We start from the raw sequence: 19,975 nt of genomic DNA, 5'->3' as shown, positions 1-19,975 counted from the left end.
TCTCAATACAACAAGGATTCAAGAATTAATTTTTTGAATCAGGATATTTAAAAATAAAACCAGATACGAAAATTTTCAGATTTTTATAAATCTCTGAAATTTGGAAAGAAGAGCTGAAATTACAAAAACCTAACTAAGAAATGAAATTGAAAGAGCTAACTACAACAGAAGAGAGACTAATCAATTAATAACAAATAAATTTTAGAGTTTCGAAGATCTGTACATTTAATTTAGGTGCAGAAAATTACAAAACCCTCTATTCCTAAATTCGAATCTACGAATTTTTATTTCTATAGAGAGATCAGTGGAAGTTGCGTCAGTGATATATGTATGGCACTGTGGGTGGTTAAGGTTGGGGTTGGAGGGCGAGGGGATATGCCTCCTCCCACAAGGGAGACAGAAAGATTATAAAGCTATTTGTAGTCTTTCACTTACCCGTTTCTTTACACGCTGACGTGGATGGTGGGTTATAAAAATAAAATAAATGGTTTAAGAACATTGCTACATGTACACTTTGGTATACACTTTAATTTACACTTTAATACGTGTCATTATCCTATTGGACATTTTAAATTTCAAACAATATTTTCATCCAATTGACACTTGACAACAATGCAAGTGTCAACTAAAGTGTCAAAAATCAGTGTACAAATAGCAAAATTCAATGGGTTAATTGTCTTGGTCTTGGGTTTGGGGAGACCCATTTCAAAAGACTTTGGCTGAAATTTAACTTTTCTATTCAAATCTTGCGTGAATTCCTTTTCTTCATTTCTGCCCGCGAAAGTGCTACTCTTCTCTTTGCCGCGATTTATGGCGTGCCATATTTTATTGATAAAGGGAAAATTATCTGACACCGGGTTCATTCCTCTCGGCCGAAAGCAATGGGCATTCAAAATATGGGTCAACTTCACTGATTTCTCTCGGCTGCGAGTTCTCTTTTTCACGATTGGCGTTGCTTGAAATATCCAACATTAGGTTCATTTTCGAAGCAAACTAGAAGTCGAAATTTGGTTTGATTCGAAGAGATTACGGACAAAGGTATTCCCCTTCCCCATTTTAGTTTGATACTGGTTTTGGGTTTAGTGACAAAGGTATACTCTATGAGATGAAAGTGTAATCATAAAAACCTCTTCTTCTTTTTTGCTTTGTTTGGAGTAAATCCTTGTTAAATTGAGTCTCAAAATAGAAATGGGTACACATGGGGAAGCTCCTCTTTCACAAACTACATAAAGCAATGTGTAAGAAAAGTGCAAGAATTTATGGGTTCTCATTTTATCTAGATTTATGGGTTTACTTATTTCTCGGAAATTAGAATTATGTGTCCAAATTTCTAGAAAAATCTCATTTTACCTAGAATTATGGGTTCACTAAAAACCCAGCAACCAAAAATTTATCTTATTAACAATAGAGGAAAGGCCACGAAATTAAAGTTGTAGTATCAAGAAAGTGCAAGAATGTTAATAATCTGCATTCAAATGTGTATTTCAAGGCCATGTTTTACAGGATATTTTTATTTCCTTCACTAGATTTGAATAGAATTAGGAATGAGGTTCACATATATAAAAGAAGGAAGATTTATATGTATTTCAAGTGTGTTGCTTGCAATTTTTTTTTGTCGCAGCAAAATGAATTTCGGAAGAAGTAGAAACGATATTTGGTTAGAATCAGATAACGAGAAGATGTTGAAAAGTGTGAATGTCATGGACGATGGAATTGTAGGACTAGATGGTATGATTGTGCCCGAAATAGGTATGAAGTTCAGCGATGAAAAAGAAGTGTTTGATTTTTACAAACTATATGCGTACAACGTAGGCTTTCCGGTCAGGAAAAGAAATTCGCAAAAGGATGATGATGGAATTGTAAGATATGTTGTATTTACATGTAGCCGTGAAGGTCGTAGAAGTAATAACACAAGCGGTTCTATGAAACTGCAAGCTACCATTCAAACGGGTTGTAAAGCTACTGCATCATTAGATGCGTGTGAAGTATGAAGAATTAACACAGTCAATCTTATTCACAATCATAAAATCAGCCCTTCGAAGTCCATGCTGTATCGTTACAACCGAGAATTGAGTGCCCATGTCAAACGACGGCTTGAAGTGAATGACATGGCAGGGATTCCTTTGCATAAAAGTTACAATTCAACGGTTGTAGAAGCAGGGGGTATGATAATATGACTTGCATCGAAAAGTATTGTCGAAATTATGTTAAACGAATGAGGTGGTTAAGACTGGGAGAATGAGATGCCATAGCAATTCAGTTATACTTTTCGAACATGTAAGCAAGGCGCTCAGATTTTTCCTTTAGCATGGATTTAAATGAAGAGTCGCGATTAAAGAATATTTTCTGGGCAGATAATAGAAGTAGGCTGGCATATAAGGAGTTTGGGGATGTTGTGACATTCGATACCACATACCTAACTAACAAGTATGACATGCTATTTGCGCCTTTGTTGGAGTTAATCATCATGGGAAATCAACGCTCCTTGGTTATGATTTGTTGTCGAACGAAAATACATAAACATTTGTGTGGCTTTTCAAGACTTGGCTTCACTGTATGCACGGACAAGTACCCCTTGGTATTATTACCGATCAAGACAGGGCTATGCAGAATGCAATTCAGATCGTGTTCCCAAACACAAAGCATAGATGGTGTTTGTTGCACAAATTGAAGAAGTTGTCAGAGAAGTTTGGACACCATAGTGACAAGGGTGAAATCTTTTCTGCCACACATACTGGTGTATGATACTAAAATCGTTAACGAGTTTGAAGAGGGTTGTAGTGCAATGATAGAGAAGTATAACTTGCATGATAATGACTGGTTGTCGGGATTGTACTCGAACAGGGGCCGTTGGGTACCTTGCTATTTGAAATGTATGTTCTGAGCTGGAATGTCAACTACTCAGCACATTGAAAGCATGAATGCATTCTTCGACGGATATGTGCACTCTAAGACGTTGCTGAAGCAATTTATCGAACAATACGAGCGAGCTTTGAGGAATAAGGTGGAAAATGAGTTCCAGACAGATTTCAAATCTTATTCACAGATGGCTCCATGTGCAATGAAATACGAGCTAGAGAAGCAATTTCAACTAGTTTAGACCATCTCAAAATTCAGGGAAGTTCAAGATGAGTTCATTGGGAAGGTCTACTACGATCTCATATCTTCGTCAGAGTGCTTTTCAGGGATGAGGTATGAGGTATTGGAAGATGTCATACTTGACGATCGAGTGAAGAAAAAGAGCTATTATGTCACTTTTCAAAAAGAGAAATGTGGAATCGTATGTAGTTGTCACCTCTTCGAGTTCTGAGGAATAATTTACAGGCATGCGATTGATGTACTTATCCATAATAACATCACCTCACTGCCCGACTCCTACATATTACGGAGATGGAGAAGAAATGTGAGTAGGGCCCACACCAAGGTCGCAACCAACTACGATGGTTTGAGTAGCAGTCCAGCTCAGTTGAAATATGACAAATTGTGTCAATCATTTGCTTCTCTTGCGAACTTTGTTGTAGAGGACGATGAGGAAAGCTGTCAGGTAATAGAGTGGATAGATTGCAAATAATGAACAGTTAACATGATGTGGTCGATTGGTGGAAGTAATAACTTATCGCAGCGGGCTTTTCAAACAACATTGGACGATAGAGCATCACAGCAATCTGTCAAAGGAAGTGTACATGACGTCAAATGCTCGAATAGAAAAGGTGCACCAAAGAAACTCCGAAGGAAAAGCTGTTTGGAATTGAATTCCAGTATAGCAAAGGTATGTTTGCAATTTATTTTGTTTTGTAAGAAAGTGATTAATGGTAGTAATTATTTATCTGTTATGTAGTCCCGTCCAACTTCAATTAAGGAAAGAAGAACTAAGGCAGGCCCAAGTAAACTGGGAGAAGTTGAATCGGTCTCATACTCCATGCAGGCACCATCTCATATTCACAACTCCTAATGGTTCGTCTCTTTCCATTGATAACTGAATATGATTTGCACTTTTCACTTACGTTATAATATAGTGCAGGGTGCTGGCGAAAGTCATGCATTTACACAACAACAATTGTTTCCCAATTTCATCCCATTGGATCCGACAAATGCTATGTTGTATGGTCCAGGTGATGATATGGTTTCACTCCGTTATTTATTTCAAGTCATACTTCGTTTGCGAAATAACTTTGATTATTTTACAGTTGGAAATGCAAGGCCTAATTACTATCCACATGTACCTCACCGACCTGGAGCGAACTTGTGATGCTAGATGAAGAGAAAGGGCTTATGGGCTATGGCTCGTTCGAGCAAAACATTCTCAGAACTGATCAGTGCTGGTTTGAACTTTGGACCGAACATTATTGTCATAATTAAGGGCCTTCGAATATTGGATTATCTTGTTCTTAATTATATATCCATAAATACTTGATCCCAATATGTTTTACTGGTTTGCTTGCTTAGAGTTCTATGACTCACTTTGTTTTGTTGGCTAACTGAGACTAATATTTTGCTAAGAAAAGATGGAAACTGTATCAATTTGATGGTCCGCATCATGTATTTTTTGTTCTTTAGTTCATTTTGTTTCCTATTTCATCCACTTGCTTAGTAATATTGTAGTTAATCATTAAAGGTTTGTGATCAATATTAATTGTGTTTGTATGTTACATATCTTGTAATTAAGGGTAATTCACACTTCTTTCTGGGAATCCTCATTCGAAACATATGACCTCAAAATGGCTACTTATAGTAATAGACTGGGAATCCCATGTAAGTGCTTGTTTGGGGAAGTTTAAAACTTGACTTTAATTTTGGTCTCGGCTCAATGGTTGCTTGGTGTAGGTTTGCAAGGCTCGAAGTTCCCTTTACAAGGCTTGGAAGAACTTGAATTTACATTACGTGTGTTGTAATATATAATACTTGGAAGTTGAAGAAAGTGCATGTAATTCTAAATGGTGGCCTATGAACAACTATATTGTTTTTCAGTGTATTTGATGCTTTGGTTCCCAATTAGCAAATGGCAGGGCCTATGACCTTTGTAATGACCAATTATATTTAATATGGTGAATTTCACTAATGTTGCTTTTTATTTTGTAAAGTGTGTTTAACAATTTACAATGTTGCCTTATTTACATTTACATGTGTGCATAATTAAAGTTGTAATAGGGTCAATTTCTCTAACTTGTCCCTTTCAGATTGTGGTAGTGGATGTAATGCTGTGATTTTATGTGGGTCATAGGAAGAGACTGGGAGTTGTTAACACAACAAAAAAAGCTCTACAATGTAAACACCAACATCATTAACATAGCGACTCAAACATCAAAAGCGAATATATTACAATGACTTCTTCAGTTCAGCAACGAGACATACTATACATCAATTGCAGATAACAGAATACATCAACTACACTAATCACTTATTCAGTTAACCACTAATCATGTTGGCCCCTTCCCTTTCACATCCATTTCTCTACTTTCGTTGGCATTCCTTATTGTCACGTTCAAAGAAATCTCAATGTTTCGTTCCTCGGAGACAACGTGACAAAGAGACTGGAACATGCTAGAGAACTGCTGAACATCTTCAAGTGCTGCATGATTATTCGAGTTAGCAGTAACATTACTTGATCCACTGCTTGATTCTCCATCACTGACCCATGCCCAATATTTACAGTTAGCACTACAACAGTCGAACAATCTTCTCTTGTTCTTTGTCTCCCTCTCATCCTCAAAGCACTTTACAAATCCACATTTACACAAGGGGCATCGCCTTTTGTTTGGGCAATCTGCAAACAAGTGGCCCTTCTCTCTACAGCTATGACAAAGTCCAGAGTTCTTTCCCGGCATGCTACACACAAACGACACACATATTACACTGCATTAAACAACTAAACAACATTTTTAACGAAATTCCCTTGCACAGTGTAATCAAGTTACTCACAAAAATCGAATTTAAAACCAAACATAAATATCAAAAACCATATCAACAGCAAACAGAAAATTCAGAATCTGTTCACTTTAACACAATTTGTGCCTATGTATATAATTCAAAACTAGCAATGATAACACAATTTAATTCAAACAGCAAACAGAGCTATTCCCATTATTAATTCAACAGTGGGTTAACACAGTTATAATTCAGAACCTCTATTACTTCAAAATTTAACACAATTTAACAGCAAACTGTCTAATTCAACACCTTATGTCTTCACAGCCGTTGGCAGTAACATAGGATTTAGAAATGACAACAAACAAGTGCAAGTTCAAATCAACAATTTCAGACAGAGATATTCCCATTATACCAAGTCCAAATAGAGTTCAAATGTCCCATTGTCTACCCCTAACCACACATAATATTCCAATGCCAACGATACCCAGATTATCATATATTCAAAACTTGTTGTTCCCACGTTCATAACAAGTCGTCGACTCTCCAACCAAGTATTCGAGCAAAGCGTACCGGAGTAATATTTAAAATTACTAATTTGGTAGTGAAAGAAGAACGATTAAATATTTATATAAAATTATCTCCTTTTAGTCGTTATGATGTCCTAATTGCTTCATTATCACATAAAGTATAAGAAATGCACATTCAAGGTCTTGCAAATGATCGTGAAATGAAGAGGCGAAGCTAAAATTTGACGAAATAGAGGCGAGGCTGGAATCCCTAGAGTTGGATATTTTGCCGGAGAAGAAGGCTTCAGCGACGAGTGATTCTACTGCGTACGTTGGGCTTCAATCTTGCGGCTAAAAAATATGGTGGAGTGCAACCTTAGATCTCCTCGCATGAGTTGATGCGTGAGAGAGGTTTTCTGCATTTGGGGGCAAGGCAACTGAGAGTGAAATAGAGGCAGGGTTTCTTCAATTTGGGCCGATTCAAGAGATTTGACCCATTCATTTATTTTTTTGTCATGTCAGCGTGTAACCTTGCAAGTCAAGTGGCATGTACGTGTAGTGGGATTGTTATGGATTAATCACTTTATGGCTTGTTCAAGATTTAGAAGCTGTTTGGAAGCGATTCTCAGTAAAATTTTGACCGTTATAGCAAAATTTGGGCCGCAATAATTGACCATTTTTTACAAAATGACTCAGGTACCCATGTATATTTTATCCATTCCATTTGAATGATGGGCATTTATGGTAATTTGGCAAATATGCAGTTAAAAATTACAGCCGACAGAGGGGACCCACATTCCTAGAACGGTCGAAATTCTCGTTAACATTTTGTGAAAATCTCCTCCAGACAAGCACTTATAATACGAAAAGAATGGTCCCACAGTCAGAAACGTTGGAAACATAAATTTAATTGTTTCATTGACCACTGTACTTTGCCCATTGTCATGAATTACCCACTAAACTTTACGATGCTTCCCAATAGCCATTGAACTTATCTCCGTTTCACCCAAATGGCCATCGGATGGATTCCGTCCATCAAAGTGTCCATGTGGAAGACAGTAGGCTGAGTTGTCTGTTAAAATGCCACTAAATGAAACAATTAACTCCAAGTCATCCAAACACAACCCTTCTTTCTATCTAATCTAAAATAAGAAAAAGAAGTAATCCAAACACACTGCCCTCTTCCTCTTTCTCCTCCCCAAACCCTAGCCCTGATTACTCTTTGCAAATGAAGAAAAACCCCAGCCCTAGCAGTCGCCCAAAATCCATTTCATTTGCAAAATGTGTTTCGCAATTCGAATTGGATAGCCCATAACAACGCCATGAAGAACCATATACTTGAAATCCGATTGACAACCCATTTCGATTCAGGTTCTGCTAAGGAAATCGCTAAACAAATATTAAACCCAAACACTCTCGGTAATCCCCAATTCCATTTCGAACCCAAACACCAAAATCATTAAGGAACCTCCATCGACAGCCTTCCAAAATAATAACTTACGAGTTGCAAGGTGTTCTACTGTATCAGAGGCGTGCTGATGGATGAAAAAAGTGAAGGTAAATTTCGTTCAGAAGTTATAATTTATAACTTGTTGTTGGTGGTGTTACAAGCATTTCGTATTGCAGCAAGTTGTTATTGTATTTTTATAGCATTCAGTTGAACAGAAAAACCAGTTCACACATTTTTGTTTTCATTATGTGACAGGTAATGACGAGGACCCGAATTTTGTAGATTCTGATAACGATGTTGTATCTGATCAAGACGACATGTTATATGATAGCAATGTAATAGATGGGATTGAAGTGGGGTTGAGTGGATGCGAAAGGGGAGTGGAGGACGAACCGATCGAGGGTAATGACATTGAAGTTGATGATTTAGAATATCCATCGTCGGAGGAGCTATTGTCCCAATGCTCTTTCGATGAAGATAGTGGTTATCGATTTCCAGAATTTTCTTTCAACTCAGGAATAAAGAATCCACATTTTGAGGTGGGACAATTATTTAGTTCCGCAGTTGAGTTTCGAGCAGCAGTGAGAACATATGGTGCCATCAATAGATATAACGTGGAGTTTAAGGTGAATGAGGATAGAAGAGTACAAGGGGCTTGCAAAATAGGCTGTACATAGAGGATATGGGCATATGCAGTTGATGCTTTTGAGCGACTACAAGTGAAATCTTACACGTTGGAGCATACATGTTGTCAGGATCAATTTAACAGACATTGCAATTACATTTTTTTTAACAAAACGTTACATTAAACAATTCAAGGTGGAGCCTAATTGGAGGATAGAACTTATTCTAGCGATGGTAAAAAATGATTTGCATACGAATATTAGTCGAAATGTGGCATGAACGATGAGAAAATATGCTAAAGAGCTTTTGGTTGGGACTATAGAAGAGCAGTTTAGGCTTCTGAGGTCTTACACAGCTGAGGTACTATGCACGAATGTTGGGTTAACAGTGATTATCGCATTGCAGCAACAGGTGTTCCAAGGGATCCACATTTGTTTCAGTTGTTGTAAGACAGGATTTAGGTATGGTTGTCGGAAGTTGGTTGGAGTAGGCGGTTATCACCTACGGGGTTGTTTTGGAAGAATATTGTTAACTGCAGTTGGGCTTGATGCTAACGCCTGTATATATCCGATTGCACATGCTGTTGTTGAAAGAGAGAACATAAGCACTTGGAGATGGTTCATGAAGTATCTTGCTGATGATATTGGGATTGACAATGGTAGAGGTTGGACATTGATGACGGACAGACATAAGGGTTTACAAAACATGACAGAGGAGTTGTTTCCCGAGGCTAAACACAAATTCTGTGTACGACATATGTATACAAACTTCTTCAACCAAGGTTATAAGGGAAAAATTCTAAAAAATTACCTATGGCGTGCAGCGAAATCAGTAACTGTCGTTGACTATCGACACTGGATGTAGCAAATTAGGAAGCTCAACGAAGATGGGTACAAATGGTTGATGGAATGGCCTCTGTGAGAATGGAGTAGGTTGCATTTCTCCGTTCATGCCAAAAGCGACATCCTTTTAAATAATCTTTGCGAGGTGTTCAACAAGACATTGCGAAGTGATAGGGAGAAGATGATTATTACAATGCTTACTTCTATGCAATTAAGCTTCATGAATCAGATCTGTAAGCGTCGAGACACCATGATGAGATGCATGGGTCGTTTATGCCCTAAGATCAAGAGAAAACTTCACAAGAATGGGGATAAGTCCCGAGAATGCACATTGCAACATTGCACTTATCTGGTGGCCTAAATAGCAGGTTGATTGCAACTTCGAAACATGTCATCGATCTACAGGAACAAACATGCACTGTAGAGAGTGGGAACTGACTGGGATTCCTTGCATACACGCAATTCTGTCATAAGAGAGTGTAGGAATGATCCAGAAGATTACGTTGACAACTGCTACACAGTCGAGACATATATGAGATGCTATGACAACATCTTGAATCCCATTAACGGGATGAGATTATGGCCACTTGTAGAAGTCATGGACATGATTCCCTCTACGTGGACTGTCCCTCGAAAGGGAACGCGGCAGATAAACAAGAAAAAAGTGGCGGATGAAGATGTGGTAGTGCATTCGCAGGGAAAATCTTACGTTCGAAGAAAGGGTTGAGTGAAAATGACATGTTTAACATGGGGAGCACGCGGTCACAATAAACGGTATCAGGATAGATCAGATGTACCTGACGTCGATGTGGGTAGAACTTTTTTGTTTTTCATTGTCACGTGCAAATGATGTAATTGTCTTCTTATTGATTTCTCATGTAACACGGATGGTTCGGAGTAGAATTAGAACCCGTGGACAAATATAGCAATTTAGTGGGTAACGAACAAGTAGTACTTTTCTAATATTGATGGATTAGTCGTTCATAGTTTTTTAATTGCCATTGATGTTCTTTCTCCACAGCACTATACCTCCACATAATTACAAAATGTTGCTATTGCCTTGTGACTGAAAGGTCATGGTACAAAGGTTGCATTCGATGTAGACTAACAAGTACTAAAATGGTTTGACATGATTCTATGATTATTTTTGTACTTTAGTTAGTTGTTAAATAAAAATCATGACTTTCAACCTTATAATGAGATGAAATAAAAAGTAAAGATTTGGCATTTTAACAGACAACTAAGCCTAACGTCTTCCACATGAACACTTTGACGGACGGAATCCATCCGATGGCCATTTGGGTGAAACGGAGATAGGTTCAATGGCTATTGGGAAGCATTGTAGAGTTCAGTAGGTAAGCCGTGACAATGGGCAAAGTACAGTGGCCAATGAAACAATTAGCTCGAAACATTAGGCTAATTTTCGCAAATAGTCCCCAATTTAATGTACAAGTACAAAACCAGAACCTAATCTTCCATTCTTAGCATGACCATCTTTAAAAAAAGGTTTTTTTTTTTTTTGAAAAGTCAATTTATTTATTTTATCAAAAAGACTATTGTTCACTTAATTTTAATAAAATTAAATTAAAAATAAAAATAAAGATAAAAATGAAATAAAATCGCATATTTTCTTAATCTCGACTTGGCTCAACTCATATCCATAGCTTTAGCCATTTTGCCCACATGAGCCCATGCATGAAAATAAAACAAAGGAAAAAAATTATAAATCGGGTATATAATTTATACCAATTCAAAAGTGATGTGTGTGTTTGAAAATTCAAAATTAAGGTAAATATATGATTAACTAAATATAATAAAAATCACAACTATACAATTAACGGTCACAAATACAGAATTATAGGTCACAATTTATTTGTTAGTTACATATTATCAAATTAATTAGTCACAAAATATTTCAAGGTCACAAATCAAAAATTTTATAGGTCGCATATTATTTTAAAGTTACAAATTAAAAATTTTATAGGTCACAAATCAAAAAAATTATAAGTCAATTTTTTTATCGATCACATATTTTCAAATTTGTTGGTTACAAATTAACGAATTTTAAGGTCGCAATTGGTCACAAAGAACCAAATTATTTGTCACGTGTACCAAACACCCTAGCTCCATCCCGATCCACCACCAATACTTGATCATAAATCAATCAAATAGTTAGTCACAAACACTATTCCACCTCGTCCCCCGCCATAACACCGCCAACAAAAAAAAAAGACCACCACCACACAATCGTCGTCTGTACCACACCACCACACAATTGCCGACCACCACCTCACTGCCGAAACACCACCTCGCCACTAGTTCCACTACCAACAAGAACCACCCAAATCCCCAACAACACCACCAAACACAACGACCACCACCACTCCAACAATAAAAAAGCGTACCACCATTACCACTTGCACCACCACCAGCATCACCACTACTCCCACTGTTGCGCCATCATTTGTAGAATAGAGAGATGGAAGGGGGAGAGAGAAGAGCGAGAGGAGTGGGGATAAAATAAATTAGGGAGAGCCGATGAATGATCATCGCTGTGAATTTGGCGGTGGTCTATGACAGTGCACGACGGCGCCGGAGGATGGGTAAAGTGGAGAGAGCGGGGAGACAAGATAAAGTGAAATGAATTTGTATTGTAGGGTTTGGAATTGGATTGGGATGAAATTAGATTGATATGTTTTACATTAATATTATTAATATTAGTAGTCAAATCAATACCTGATTTATGCTTAAAACACATTGCCTCCTGATGTTTGCACTGTATACTTGAAAAGGCCTGGACTCATATAATTTCCACTAAAACAAATAGATAATTCAAAATAAAACACATTACTCACGAGCCAGTGCATGAAAATAAAATCAATCATGCTACGTGTACAATCTCACATATACTTTTCTTTACGCTATTCTACATGACAATATCTACACTCTTGGTTTTAAACTCATCAATCACACCACCTCATAGATTTCGTCTACATAGGGAGGAATGTCATCCAAGTGGTAAGGAAAAATGTACAATTATTCAAATAAAATGGTTCTCGACTCCACTTGTTTACCATTTCTTGAATGGATAAAACCTAGCAATTCTAAAAAATTAACAAAATGATCGAAAAAATTGAGAATATAAGCCTGTTTGAATAGGATTAAAATAAGATTTTAAGTAGATTTTGATAAAAATCGATCAAATGTGTGGTTAAAATTATCGTTGTTTGATGATCATTATTTGGGAAAAATAATGTTTTAAATAATGATTTTTAGGAGAATGTTTGGTTAAAAAGTAAGAAAATTTTTAGGTTTATGTATAATATCTTATTGTGTAAATGTGTTCTTATATGTGGAAAAAAAAAAAGGAATTTTCAAATAATGGTTCTCAAATAGAAGCTTAATTGTTGACTTTGATTTAGGATTAAAATCTTTATTTTAATCAATACCAAACGAATAATGTTACTCGCATGTGAGCAATTACGTAATGATTTACACTGAGATGATTTATCGAAGAGAGTGTTTTTTCAATTGGTTGAAAAAAAACTTAATTCTATGATATCTATCTCACTACATCACGTGTATATAAAATATTAAGTAAATTTATTATATACATGTAGCACGACATATACCAAACGGGGGACTGAGTATTAATTTTTAATTTTATCGAGTAATATTAATAAAATTATAAATTATTAATAAAATTAAAACTTGAAGAATGCCAACATATATCATCTGCCGCCGCTAAGAATTAGGAGCCACCACATTATAATCAAATTCTGCACGCTCTCAGCCCCATTTCTCACCATTAATGGCTAGAATAGTATGCTCAAATCTCATTCCTTCAATTACATCACTACCATTGAAGCCTTCACTCCTCTTCCAATGGCCAAATCTTTCAAATTCTTCGCATTCGATGCTTTCCATGAACAGGCGATTTTCGTCAGCGAAAATAAGCATGAGCTTGAAAGCCGGCATTGTTGGCCTCCCCAACGTTGGAAAATCCACTCTATTTAATGCCGTCGTATGTCTTTTCTGATTCTCGATCAATTGAATTAACTATTCTTTCCTTTTCGTGCTTGTTCATTTAGGAGTAACTTTTAGCTGGAAGTGTTTTTTTTTTTGGTTAATTGTGCTGAGATATTTTGTATATAAAGTTTGAATTCTCTAAAATACTTACTTTTTTCTTTTTAGTTGAGTTAATTATATTGTTTGTCTGTACGAGTAATTATAGGATAACGAGAATTTTGTTTATTAGGTAATAAGAAATAACTGCAGAAATGTTCCTGAACTATCTTCTATTTTTAGGTGCAGCATCTATAGATTTGCTGGCAATTATCAAATGTATGCTGCTATTACAGCATTGTTATCCTTGTGTCTGTTATACTATTTATTTTTGCTGCTTCTACTATCTATGCCTAAAATATCGCATTAGAAAATAATATTCCTCTCAAGCTTAAAGAAAAGTTTTTGTTTGATGCTTTTTATTCTTACCTGCAAGAATGGCTACATTCTCTCAAGCTTTTATATTTTTTCAGATCTAATTGTATTTTTCTTACAGGTTGAGAACGGAAAAGCTCAAGCTGCAAATTTTCCTTTCTGTACAATTGAACCGAATGTAGGAATTGTATCTGTTCCTGATCCTCGTCTTCATGTACTTTCTGAGCTCAGTAAATCACAGCGAGCAGTCCCGGCATCCATAGAGTTTGTTGACATTGCAGGGCTTGTAAAAGGAGCTAATCAAGGGGAGGTGAATTGCTCTCACATGTCTTCGTGGCTGAACTTTGTCTAGCTAATCAAATATCACTTCTGCATTTTCCTCTGATTTGTTGCTTTTAGCAGTTGATTTGGTCTAATATTTGATTGAAGATTAAGATATCTAATTATGTATCCAAAATATCCGATTTCAGGGCTTGGGTAATAAATTCTTATCCCACATTCGAGAAGTAGACTCCATACTTCAGGTACTGGCCTTCTTAATCTTATTAGGATTTGTCTCTAAATTTGTTGGATTTATCAAGAACTATAAAGAGCTGCAAAATGTAGAGGCGTTTCCTTTCATTGTTTCTCTGTTGCCTTTATTTATGGACTTCCTACTTGAATGTGGGATGGAATGTGGTGGGGCATTGGCAAAACCATAAATGAAACTGGCTTTGTATTTAATCATCACAAATCTATCTCGTCTCAATGGATCCTAATTTAGCTGCTGCAACAACACAATTGAGCCTTGTGTCTTCATGATGGTGAAGAAACATGCATTTAGACTGTAACACGAACAAAATAAGAAGAGTCTTATACGTCTAATATTACCTTCCCATGGAGCTGTCTTTTGACTTCACCGTACAAACTTTGTGTTGCAGACGAGTTTCAAATTCATAGCTGCATTCTTTGACAAGCAGTTGTCTAGACATGTGGTTTTTCTTTATTCTGACTCAAGAACTCCACTTGATTCGCTTAATTGGCCATCTAGATGAGTTGTCCTCTTTCTTTTTATTTTCTTTTGCTTAATAAAATTACTCCAAGGAAAACAAATGAAGAATATGATCAGAGTTTATGTTACTATAAAGACTACAACTAATGTGGGGGGTTTGGCCCAAATTGCAAGAAATTGGAAAATTGCTCAGAAAAATTATTTTTTATCTTTTCCTTAAAATTTCCTTAGCAATTATTCACATTCTACTCCATGCTTCCTACACTTATCATTATCTTCTTCAGGTTGTGCGCTGTTTTGAAGATAATGATATTGTTCATGTGAATGGAAAAGTTGATCCAAAATCTGACATCGATGTTATCAATTTGGAGTTAGTCTTCTCAGATTTAGATCAGGTATGTTATCAAGTTTCTGTACTGCAATTGCCATTCCCTCAAGACTTGACAGGTTGGCTATTGACGGTCCTCATGAAAGCAGGGTTATTCATATGTTACGTTTAAAATATAGCTATCTTTTTACATGTGACTATAGTTATAACGAGCATGACTCTAGCATCTCAACTGACATTATTTTCAGAAGCAATGTTGTGTTTGAGCACAAATTCAATGAATACAGGAAACTAGTGCATGATTTATTGTATCAATATATTTTTCTTTTTCTATTCCCAACCTTCTTGAAAGGGTATTTCTTTAAGTGTAGAAATATTCCAGATTACATAAAAATAGATATACATATCTTACAATTCAAATTTGTAAAGTCTGAAATTTCACGAGTCGGGATTCAGCTATCAGAGGTTTGAAGTATAGTTCTCTATCTGTTCCAATTCTAACTCCATGAGCCTTGTAAAATGAATTCGCAGGTTAAACTCATTTTTATGGATTGGAGAGTTGAGAAAAGCTCTTGGTAAAACATGGCTTATGTGTAAACATAGATTCAGACTAACACTATCACTTTGATCATTCTCTTTTGAAACATCGGAACATATCTAGTGCCCTTATAGACTCTTTTATACCAATTAGTCGAACATTTCAGGATCCTTCTCTTTTACTCTTAACTAAGTCCTTTTCTTCTTCCCATGAATAACACACCAATACCTAAATACTTGGATCAATTTTAACATGTGTTCAGAATTGCTTTCCTTATGAAGAAATCAAGTAACTCGAGACTGCACATGATTTAGGAATGTTCTACTAGAAATATATTATTCCGCTGCTACACTAGGGCATCAGATGATGCAAAACAAGTGGATAGTGGGCCATCAAGTTTATGAAAGAATGTGCAAGCTCTTTCACTTCTGAAGATAGCCATCACCTGTAGAAGTGTCAAAGGCCTGGGTTGGCCAGCTCGTAAAAGCCCAAATCGGACTTGGACCAGGCCCCATATTTATAATGCTGGCACTACGTCCCATTATGTTATTATTTTATATATAATATGTGATTATATTTTTACGTATAACACGACATTATTATTTTTGAAAAATCTGATTTTGAAAAACAAGAATTATATAGGGGCCCATTATTGATAGAGCCTAAGGGCTGGATCCTTTGGAAAGAGGGCCATTTCAAGGGTCATATCTTGGCTCAGCAATTGATAGGGCCTGAGTATCACAGGTCGAGCCGGCACGGGTTGGCCCATTGACATGCCTAATCACATACATGAACAATAAGATAAACTGATGGAAAATACTCAAAAGAACATTAAGTTCCTCAAGAGTCAAGAACGTAACTGAATTCGAAATTTCTGCCCTTTGAATTGCCCTACTGGGTAATCTGAAATTATCAAATGATAGAGACCAAATGATACACCGTGTAGAATCATGACCATGACTTTCTGAAGACTTGCCATTTCCTCTCCTTGCTTTATCTAATTTTCTTTCTTTTTTCTACAAACCTATCTTGGCTGTAGACTATAGGACAAGATGAACTGATTGAACTGAGTTGTGGCCTCTTCAAGAATGCAGGTTGAGAAGAGAATGGAGAAACTGAAGAAAGGCAAAGCTAAAGATTCACAATCCAAAATGAAGGTGGAACTACTCTTGCTCCTCCTACAGTTTTCATTCTTTTCAGCATTTATTAGTTTTTAACAAAAAAAAAGTGAGGATTAATTTTGGGAATTTATGTTGGAATATGCTTGATTACAGGAAGAAGCAGAGAAGTCTGCACTGGAAAATATCCAACAGGCACTGATGGATGGAAAACCAGCACGATCTGTATCTTTAACGGATTTTCAAAAGGATGCTGTAAAGCATCTGTGTTTACTTACAATGAAACCTGTCATATATGTAGCAAATGTGGCAGAATCTGATCTAGCTGAGCCTGAAAGCAATTCTTATGTCAAAGAAGTTATGAACCTTGCTTCTGAGTTACAATCTGGACTAGTAACCGTCTCAGCACAGGTCTGCTGTTACCTTGTGGCATAAATCTTGTCACGTTACCTTCAAAGAACTCAAATTACTTTTCGTATTGAGTTTGGAAGTTCCATTCACTTTTCTCAGCACATTTATCCGTTGTTAATTTCCTTGTGGTTATTTATAACGGTTCAACTATACTTGGAATCTGTTTGCTGCAGGTTGAAGCAGAACTGACTGAACTTCCACCAGAAGAAAGGATAGAATATTTGAAGTCTCTTGGTGTTGATGAAAGTGGACTGGGAAATCTTATTAGGGCAACATATGGGCTTCTGGGACTGAGAACATATTTTACTTCTGGGGAGAAGGTGAACTAAATGCTGAACCGTTTTCTGAGTGATAAATGTTACAAATTACTCGCATTTAGTTAATTCACTTTTCTATTCATTCTTCTTATAGGAAACAAAGGCCTGGACCATACAGGGAGGTAAGCACCATTATGCTTGCAGGTTGCTATATTTCAGACTTTGTGGATTGTCCTCATAGATACCGTAGCTAGACTCACTCTAAATTTGCATACCATAGTATTTTATTTTTGTCAGGCAGATATTGTGTACAGCTCTATCACTTGTAAATATTGACTGTGGGATTATATGATAATCAGATATGTTACATGCAATACTACTACATTTAAGCATATTAACCAAAATACTCATCTTTAATGTCTGTAGGAATGACTGCACCTCAAGCGGCTGGGGTTATACACTCTGATTTTGAGAGGGGCTTCATTCGAGCAGAGACGGTGCTCATTACTATTAAAAATACTGAATGTCTCTCAACAATTTTCTAATTATCCAGTTTTGTGAAGAAAGGAGCTTTAACATGTAGATAGTTGATTAAACTCCTTTAATGCAGTTTCAACAAATATAGACATGTTCACGCTTTTCACCCGTCAGATTTAGTGACGCCCTGAAAGAAATAATTATTTTGATTTAAAATGTACAAGACAGTAGATTCTCATTATTTTCGTCCAAGAAGTGAAAATCTTTGAAATTTGAGCCAATCAAAATTCAAATATAAATCAAATGGAAGTTTTTTATTTTTTACTTTTTTCCAAATAAGATTGAAGAGGTTTATTCACTTCTGAGGACTTCCATTGGAATTATCCAGAAAGAATGTTTTTCATTTGAATGTCTTTCTTTCTAGTTGCTGCATGTTTCCATATTAGCAATAATTTTCCTGAAAACTTACGGGTATAATGGACATGTTTCAATCCATATGTTTTTGTCAGGTTGCTTATGATCATTTTGTTGCTGCTCGTTCATTTGCTGCTGCGAGGGAGAAGGGACTTGTAAGTTGTTTTCTTGTTTTTCATTATTGATCTCTTGGCTTTGAGTGTCTGCATTAGGTTTGTTAGCCGACCCCCATTTTCTACTACAACAAACAGCAATATTAATTTTTTTCTCGACTATTATGCAATCTTCGAATCTCTTAAAGCTATTAATTTGTTTAGGCATCCAGCATACTCCTCTCCTGACTGATAGTGAAGTATTTTGGAGATCTCAACATACTTTGTATGTTTATTTCTTTAATTTTTCTCATCTTGTTAATAATTTTGTCACTCCCCTGGGGTACCTTCCCCATTTTTATTGTTCATATTATGTTTGTTCACTGCAATCTTTACCAGGACCACCTACTTTATAAGCCTAGATATTTTCTGCTCTAAATTAAGGTCCCGTTTGTTACGCATTAATGTAAAAATGAGAATGAAAAATATGGTCGTTATGGGCTTCACACGAGAGATAGAAATTCAAATTTGGTGGCTTGATATGATGGATAACGGTCATATTTTTCATTTTAATGAAGGAAAAATGGGAATCACACGGGGACTAAATGAGATTTTCTAGGGAAAATGCTAGGGACAAAGGTCTGGATACTCAGGCTGACACTTTTCTTATTCTTTTTGAAGTGTTCTGTTGCTTTGCTTTCTGATAACTGCAATGAAGCGATTCACATGATTTGACTTGCGTGCAGTTGAGATCGGAGGGAAAAGACTATGTCGTACAAGAAGGGGATGTGATGCTATTCCGGTTTAATGTGTAACTGGAATATCCTCGACGGTGAAATGCCTTATTAGTTATACAATCAAGTTAGGTAGAACCCGAGAGTATTGCCAATTTCACGTAAAGACGATAAATCTCTCAAAGAGGCTATTTTTTCGAACCAAAATGTGTTTTTCAGAGACGGAATAGACAATTTTTGCTTTTTCATTGAGAATCCCACGATTCATGGAACTCGCGTCAAATGCTTCCCATTCATGTAATTTGTTTCATATATTACTGAATAAAGTTTTATTTTTATTATTTTTTCTTTTTCTGTGGACAAGGTTGTCTTCTACAACGCCTGTTCTGTGTGAGAAGGAGGGGAAAAGTTGGGTTAATTATATGAATGGTCACTAAACTTTGCCCTATGTTACTATATAGTCACTGAACTTAAAAATGCAACTCAATGGTCATCGAATTTCGTCAAGTGTTATTACTTCATAATTGAACTTTAAAATATATCTCAATGGTCATCGAACTTTGTACCGTATTATCCATTCGTCACTCAAATGAAAAAATTCATTAACTCCAACAAACGGCGTCAACTTGAGTGACAGATAGGTAACACGGTGCAAAGTTCGGTGAGCATTGAGATTCATTTTAAAATTCGGTTATGAAGTAGTAACAATCGAAGTTCGATGACCATTGAGTTACATTTTTAAGTTCAATGACTAAGTAGTAACATAGTTGAAAAGTCAAATCGACCTCAGTTACATTAACACTATTCGAACATTTTGTACTTTTATTTAATTTTTCTTTGTCAATTTCTTTTAGTGTTCTATCTGTTTCTTTTTTAATCTATTTA

The 19,975-nt window shown here is 36.2% G+C and overlaps 1 protein-coding gene across 2 annotated transcripts; it reads left to right on the top strand.

Moving 5' to 3' along the window:
• The first annotated feature begins 13,030 nt into the window (after positions 1 to 13,030).
• On the top strand, positions 13,031 to 19,435 carry LOC111370723 (ribosome-binding ATPase YchF). Of its 2 annotated transcripts, XM_022992570.1 has the most exons (12): positions 13,031 to 13,314; positions 13,852 to 14,040; positions 14,201 to 14,254; positions 15,006 to 15,116; positions 16,682 to 16,744; positions 16,862 to 17,116; positions 17,290 to 17,436; positions 17,528 to 17,555; positions 17,800 to 17,870; positions 18,360 to 18,419; positions 18,935 to 18,995; positions 19,103 to 19,435. In XM_022992570.1, exons 1-11 carry the CDS (start codon positions 13,102 to 13,104, stop codon positions 18,959 to 18,961), a joined length of 1,218 nt encoding a protein of 405 aa, XP_022848338.1. In that variant the 5' UTR covers positions 13,031 to 13,101; the 3' UTR covers positions 18,962 to 18,995; positions 19,103 to 19,435. The 2 variants fall into 2 exon arrangements, with proteins under 2 accessions (XP_022848338.1, XP_022848337.1); XM_022992569.1 differs by lacking the exon at positions 18,935 to 18,995 and having other exon boundaries at positions 13,032 to 13,314.
• Positions 19,436 to 19,975: the final 540 nt, after the last annotated feature.

The sequence above is a fragment of the Olea europaea genome, chromosome 21 (genome assembly GCF_002742605.1).
Source record: "Olea europaea var. sylvestris chromosome 21, O_europaea_v1, whole genome shotgun sequence".
Classification (NCBI taxonomy): Eukaryota; Viridiplantae; Streptophyta; class Magnoliopsida; order Lamiales; family Oleaceae; genus Olea; species Olea europaea.
The sequence above is the reverse complement of the archived record's forward strand: the minus strand, read 5'-3'. Positions and strand labels throughout refer to the sequence as shown.